This window comes from Notothenia rossii, assembly GCF_949606895.1.
Source record: "Notothenia rossii genome assembly, chromosome: 3".
Classification (NCBI taxonomy): Eukaryota; Metazoa; Chordata; class Actinopteri; order Perciformes; family Nototheniidae; genus Notothenia; species Notothenia rossii.
This window is the reverse complement of record NC_136901.1, coordinates 75,954,891-75,962,390: the sequence shown is the minus strand read 5'-3', so window position 1 is coordinate 75,962,390 and position 7,500 is coordinate 75,954,891. Positions and strand designations below refer to the sequence as shown.

The following is a 7,500-nucleotide window of genomic DNA, read 5'->3' as shown; positions in this document are numbered from 1 at the left end:
TAGCTGCTTAATGTATTTTTGTTTTGTTTTACATGATTAGTAGTTTACTCCTTGAGTGTAGACAAGAAACACGTGTAGACGAAATATGTGTTTTTTGTTTTGAGGTACGCAAAGTTGCGTAGTGACACACGTGATGATACGCAATTCAGATTTGTGCTGCGCATGTGTACCAGTTATCTGCACCCCTGGTTATAGTAGTTCGTTTTGATGCTTTTGTGTACATTGTTTCTCCAATTCCTAATCTCCCAAGAGTATTAGTGTTTTTATTATCTCAATGAATGTTAATGAATTGATATACTGTTGTGTTTTGTGTCTTTTGTTGAGGGATCCAGCACCCCTGATGTGAGCGGCAGCCTTGGGAGTTGGGATTCAGCGGTGTTAGGCCCTCACGTGCACTTCACTGCCCTGTGTGTGTGTGTGTGTGTTTAGTTAATGTTGCACCTTTCTTAATTTATCAAGTTCTTTTCAGTTACTGTGTATGTACAGGGCACGTGTGAGTGGCGGTGAGTAATAGTTAGATTTGACCTGGTTGCTTCCCCCTCCCAACAGTCACTGTCTGCGCTCATTTAATCAGTTTTTATAGGCTGGATACCATTTTAAATAGCATTCTTGGTGTAGATGAATTCATAATAAATTGTTGTTTTTACTGGTTAAAGTATTGTTTGTAAATGTGTCTGATATTGATAAATAAATATCATATACTCTTGGGAGAAAATCCTTGTCTTGGACCTTTTTGTTGACTGCCAACTGTATTGTGTTTCTTTAATTGAATCTGTGGAGTTTTTGCTGTTTGATACATTTGAGTTAAAGGGCCAATTTGATCAATAGAACAGCTCAACTTTAGGCCGTGTGCACGGCCGCGGTTACACATTATAAAGCCCATTGATGCGTTAAGTATCGATCTTAGTTACTTGTAAAGTTCCATGATTTTTGCTCGACCTTATATTGTTGTGTAAAGACAGAGAATGACAAAAACATATCTGAACAGCTTGATCATCACAGTGCAAATATAGGTGTCAACCTTAAGTGACAACAATTCCTACCTCAGGAAAAGAATCACAATCTCCAAACACTTCAGCAAAGTCTGGAGGGCTTTTCCTCAGAGTCTGGTCAGCAGGCAGTGTGTTGTCATTGTAAGATGACACGAACTTAAAGTCACTGGTTCTGGAACCTGTTGTCAGGTAGGCGTCATAATTGTAAGCGCTGCGTAAAGTTCCTGTTCCGTCAACATCTGCGTAATTAGGAGGGAGATAAGCGCTGGGGATGGCGACTGCTCCATCAAACAACAGTCTGGGCTTTCTCCTGCGACAAAACCTCACACCCAGGATGATGATGATGAAGGTGAGAAAAAAGGTGGACACGGAAACCAGCGCGATGATCAGATAAGATGTCAGTTTGGAGTTCTTCTCATCATAAGAAATGTCCTTTAGTTCTGGCACCTCAGCCAAGTTATCAGAGATAAGTAAATACATGGAGCAGGTGGCAGAGAGAGAAGGCTGTCCGTTATCTTTCACTGACACAATAAGGTTCTGTTTCATGCTGTCAGACTCAGAAATGTCCCGCTGTGTCCTGATCTCTCCGCTGTGGAGAGCAATAGTGAAGAGTCCCGGATCAGTGGATTTGACGATATGATAGGACAGCCAGGCGTTCTGTCCGGAGTCCGCGTCCACCGCGATCACTTTGGACACCAGAGAGCCTCCGTGTGCAGCTTTGGGGACCAGCTCGGTCATGAAGGAGTTGCCCTCCGGGGCGGGGTACAGTATCTGAGGAGAGTTATCATTCACATCCGATATGAACACACTCACGGTCACGTTGCTGCTGAGCGGAGGAGAACCGTTGTCTCTGGCCATCACCTGGACTTTATAACTCCTGAATTGTTCATAATCAAACGACCTCACAGCGTGGATCACCCCCGTGTCTCCGTTAACAGACAGAAAGGAGGACACCGGGGCACCGTTCACCTCACCGGGTAAAAGAGAATAAATCACGGTACCGTTTTGTCTCCAGTCGGGGTCTCGAGCAGTAACAGAACATAAAGTAGAGCCAGGTTGGTTGTTTTCAGTCACATATGCGCTGTAGGACTGCTCCCCAAACACAGGTGGGTTGTCGTTGATGTCTGCTACAGATAACTGAACCGTTTTAGAGGAGGACAGAGGAGGAGAGCCCTCGTCAGTAGCAGTGATTGTAATGTTGTAATCAGACACTAGTTCACGGTCCAGTTGTCCTGTGGTCACCAGAGAATAATAGTTTTTAATAGAAGGAACCAACTTAAAAGGGACGTTTTGCTGAATGGAGCAGCGGACCTGTCTGTTATTATCAGAGTCTCTATCCTGCACGTTAATGATGCCCACCTCTGAACCAGGTGACACATTCTCAGGTATGGGGTTAGTCAGCGATTTTAAACTGATAACAGGGGCGTTATCATTCACATCAGTGATAGAAATGATAACCTTGGCATAAGATGATAGCCCTAGCCCATCTTTTGCTTTAACTCGTATTTCAAATAATGTGGTAGTTTCATAATCAACAGGACCAATAACTCGTATCCCACCGACTTTTCTATCAATACTAAATATCTTCTTGACATGTTCAGTCACATGTCCAAAGTCATACGTCACATCTCCGTTGACTCCCTCGTCTGCATCAGTAGCACTCACTGTGACAACTACAGTGTCTACAGGAGAGTTTTCAGGCAGACTGGCTTTATAGACGGCCTGGCTAAACACTGGGGCGTTATCATTAGCATCCAGCACAGTGACGTGTATGACTACAGTACCTGATCTCTGAGGAGAGCCTCCATCTAAAGCTGTGAGGAGCAAATTAATCTCTTGTTGTTTTTCACGATCAAGCTCTTTTTCAAGAACAAGCTCTATTGTGTTTCCATCAACAGCCAAAATGAAATTATCATTCTTTTTGAGGCTGTACTGCTGAACTGAATTATGTCCTACATCCGCATCGTGCGCCTCCTCCAGCACAAAACGAGCTCCCTTACCTGCCAATTCGTGAATTTCAATATTTATAAATTCTTCGTTAAATTGTGGCAAGTTATCATTAATATCTTGAATGTGAAGATTAATCCGATGGAGCTCGAGGGGATTCTCCAGCACCAGCTCGTGTTTTAGGATGCACGAAGCCTTTTCTTCACAAAGCCCCTCTCGGTCAATCCTGTCGGCAACAATCAACTCCCCGTTATTCAGGTTTATGTCACAGTAACGTTCGTCAGTCCCATCGCTGTCAATGCGGGCTCTTCTGTTAGAGAGCGCGCTCCTTTCCAGTCCGAGATCCTTGGCAATATTTCCAATAACCGACCCTCGTTTCATCTCCTCTGGAAAAGTGTAGCTCATGTCTCCATACGCAGCATGCAGGAAAGAAACCACTACGAAGAAACCGCACGTTTGAAACGAGATTACGTTGGAATCCATCATCGATTATAAATTCCTTACAGATTGAAGAAAAAAGAGAGAATAAAGACAGCTCAACTACATAACACAAGGAACAGCGAGTCCAGAGTGACTCTCCCTGGCACAAGAGCAGAATAATGAACGTCCACACCGAAGGCAAAGCAATTCAATCATCTTCAAGCAGGCATATAGCGCCACCGTGAGTTAATTTTGACGACAACACTGATTTAAAACAAAGGTTTAAAATGTATCCTGCGGTTCTCTTCTGAATACAACTATGATAATGTAAAACAAATATTCAAAACAACATTTATCCGTTAAACCAGGAAACTCATAAAGTCAACAAGTGTCCCAGTACACAATGTTGGCTTTGAATATTCTACTTATTTATTCTCTTGCATATAAATGTATGTCTGATTTGTTTTAAATTGTGTGTTTTGTAACTGTGATGATACAGTCCAAATATACTGTTTTTTAGACTTGTTCTATTATTTACTGTTTATATAATCTGATATCATCCTATGCAGCCAACAATATAAAGGACATACAAATACATCCACATTCTTTTATTGACTTGTTAATGCTGCAAATTAGGATGTTTTCTATGTTTCCCCACTGCTTTTCAAAGTAGTAAAACTACATTTGCAGAAATGACTATAGTCAAGATAAGCCCATCTGAAGGGTTGTAAAAATGTGGAATACAGCGCACATGGATCTTCAGTTGGATTAAACGGGGAAGTAGCTTTTTATATTTTAAAGGAAATTATTTATTAGGAACAATGTGACTCAACGTTTAAAGTTTTAACAATTCACATTTTGTTATAGTTATATTGTTTCCTTCATTTTAACCCAGTCATTAGGCTCTGTGAATGTTTTGATAACATTAACTTCATTTGGATTTCCTAAATTGCTTGGTTTATTTAAATGACTGCAGAGAGCTCAAAGTATTTTTAGTTTTAAGTTGGAGAAACTAAACAAAAAGCCCATATCAGCTGTTCAGCACCAAGGACAATTAGCACACAGTCAAACATTTCTGGCCGAAAACAGAGGACATAAAGAGCAGTGTCCTGTTAAACCAAAGAAACCACAACCCTTAAAGTCAACCTGTACCAAGTGTACTATAGACGTGTCAAACACTGCAGATGTACAGAAAGTATGATGATTCAAGATGATCCTAAAGCTTGATCACACCATAAAAAGTAAAATATGCATTGATCCAGTCTCTGCCCTTTTGTACAAAGAGGCTGGATACCCTCCTTAATACCATCACTGATTAGAGATAAATCATACAGTTTTTCAATGTTTATCAACAAGATAACAATAGATGCATTAGATCCAGCTCTGACGACAATCTGAAAAACAACAAGACATGGGCAGCATAACCAGGAAAACAAATTAAGGCGCATCACTTTTAACTCGGTAAACCCACAGAAAACAATGAGTTAGAAAATACGTTACAAATACTAATAGACTAGAAAAACGATGTAAAGAAAGTCCCTTACTCTGTCAGCATGACCTGCCTAAACTACCTGTGTGCAACTGGGAGTGCATATTGATGAACAAGTGATGTTCAGTCAAGTTAGAATCTGAAAATCCATCATAATAGGTCTACTAAACACAACCAAGCCAGGATTCTCACAATGAAAAGACAGACTCAATAATATGTATTGTTTTTTTTGTTTTTCCTATCAAAAATGTTTTCCTCAAAACAACAGTGGTTGGAAGAGAAAGCAATCAGCAGAACAATCTGAAGCGGTGTGGACTGGACTCAAATGCAAAACACACATACTACTGGTTATGCTCTCATCCTAAATAACGAGAATTAGTAGCATCAGCAAATCAGTAAGTTCCAGTTGTTCCGCTGTTAATGTATATAAAAAAACATCTGCTGGATAATATTATAAGATTTATACTCTGGCCTCAAGAGTAAGATCAACGTGTAAATGTATTTATGTGGCAGAGACATTTTACCAAAGCAATGTGCAAATGACTTCCAATCCAATAACTCAAAAAGAATAGCCCAATGTCCCAGTTCAACATCAGCAATCAACTTAATTTATACTGAACAAAAGATAACAAGACATCTCCAATAACAATCAGCCATATTACAATGACAACATTACAGATGATCTGAAAGATTTAGAAAGAACTACTTTTGATTATATAAAAACTCTGATGACTTTGAATAAAAACAAAACATTTCCATGAAAAATTCACTCTCGTACAAATTATTTATATGTTTCAAGAATCTATTCATTTACGTAACTTGATTGAAAACAAAAATGATCAAGTGACATAAATTAACAACGAGTAAAACTCTGATCTAATAAACCTAAGGTTAGTTATTTACTGTATGAAAAAAAAGGAACCGGTTGAAATAAAAGATTTCAAAATCTGAACAACAAGCTTGTTCAGGAAACAGAATTTTATAAAACACAAACCTTTGCAATAGCTGCTTAACACAGAAGGCACATGGACTGAAACAAGGGATACAAACACACAATGACAATAATGCAACACAACTGATGAAGTATACAAACAAATCCTTGAGTATATCCAGCTATTTCATGTGCAATTAACTAAGAATAAAATGTTTAAAGGAAACTGTGTTTGAATGTAGGCTATTTTTTTTATTGATAAAACATTTGACAAAAGTTTCTGTGCGTATATTTATACCTCTAAACACTCCAAATGAGAAATGAATCCGAACAAAGCAGGGAAGAGCTACTTCAGGAGGATGAACACACATTTAATTATATGGGATGTGTCCCTACCTCAGGAGAAGAATCACAATCTCCAAACACTTCAGCAAAGTCTGAAGGGCTTTTCCTCAGAGTCTGGTCAGCAGGCAGTGTGTTGTCATTGTAAGATGACACAAACTTAAAGTCACTGGTTCTGGAACCTGTTGTCAGGTAGGCGTCATAATTGTAAGCGCTGCGTAAAGTTCCTGTTCCGTCAACATCTGCGTAATTAGGAGGGAGATAAGCGCTGGGGATGGCGACTGCTCCATCAAACAACAGTCTGGGCTTTCTCCTGAGACAAAACCTCACACCCAGGATGATGATGATGAAGGTGAGAAAAAAGGTGGACACGGAAACCAGCGCGATGATCAGATAAGAGGTCAGTTTGGAGTTCTTCTCATCATAAGAAATGTCTTTCAGTTCTGTCACCTCAGCCAAGTTATCAGCGATAAGTAAATACATGGAGCAGGTGGCAGAGAGAGAGGGCTGTCCGTTATCTTTCACTGACACAACAAGGTTATGTTTCATGCTGTCAGACTCAGAAATGTCCCGCTGTGTTCTGATCTCTCCGCTGTGGAGAGCAATAGTGAAAAGTCCCGGATCAGTGGATTTGACTATATGATAGGACAGCCAGGCGTTCTGTCCGGAGTCCGCGTCCACCGCGATCACTTTGGACACCAGAGAGCCTCCGTGTGCAGCTTTGGGGACCAGCTCGGTCATGAAGGAGTTGCCCTCCGGGGCGGGGTACAGTATCTGAGGAGAGTTGTCATTCACATCCGATATGAACACACTGACGGTCACGTTGCTGCTGAGCGGAGGAGAACCGTTGTCTCTGGCCATCACGTGGACTTTAAAACTCCGGAACTGTTCATAATCAAACGTCCTCACAGCGTGGATCACCCCCGTGTCTCCGTTAACAGACAGATAGGACGACACCGGTGCACCGTTCACCTCACCGGGTAACAGAGAATAAATCACGGTACCGTTTTGTCTCCAGTCGGGGTCTCGAGCAGTAACAGAACATAAAGTGGAGCCAGGTTTGTTGTTTTCAGTCACATACGCGCTGTAGGACTGCTCCTCAAACACAGGTGGGTTGTCGTTGATGTCTGCTACAGATAACTGAACAGTTTTAGAAGAGGACAGAGGGGGAGAGCCCTGGTCAGTGGCAGTGATTGTAATGTTGTAATCAGACACTAGTTCACGGTCCAGTTGTCCTGTGGTCACGAGAGAGTAATAGTTTTTAATAGAAGGAACCAACTTAAAAGGGACGTTTTGCTGAATGGAGCAGCGGACCTGTCTGTTATTCTCAGAGTCTCTATCCTGCACGTTAATGATGCCCACCTCTGCACCAGGTGACA

At 41.1% G+C, this 7,500-nt stretch overlaps 1 protein-coding gene and 1 long non-coding RNA gene across 7 annotated transcripts in view; one reads left to right on the top strand and one right to left on the bottom strand.

The window, feature by feature from the left end:
• LOC307031704 overlaps positions 1-701 on the top strand; it is a 3,697-nt gene extending 2,996 nt beyond the window's left edge. For all 3 annotated transcript variants that reach the window (XR_013806051.1, XR_013806052.1, XR_013806053.1), the window contains one exon: positions 1-701. This exon is cut by the window's left edge. This is a non-coding gene — a long non-coding RNA (uncharacterized lncRNA).
• Positions 1-7,500, bottom strand: part of LOC307031498 (protocadherin gamma-C5-like) — a 199,205-nt gene that overhangs the window by 187,691 nt on the left and 4,014 nt on the right. For 2 of the 4 annotated variants that reach the window (XM_079668678.1, XM_079668670.1), the window contains exon 1: positions 6,176-7,500. This exon is cut by the window's right edge. In XM_079668678.1, the coding sequence (XP_079524804.1) occupies positions 6,176-7,500 (1,325 nt within the window). Of the gene's footprint in view, positions 1-1,043; positions 3,538-6,175 lie in introns of those variants that run through there. The other 2 variants (XM_079668677.1, XM_079668669.1) reach the window with 2 other exon arrangements.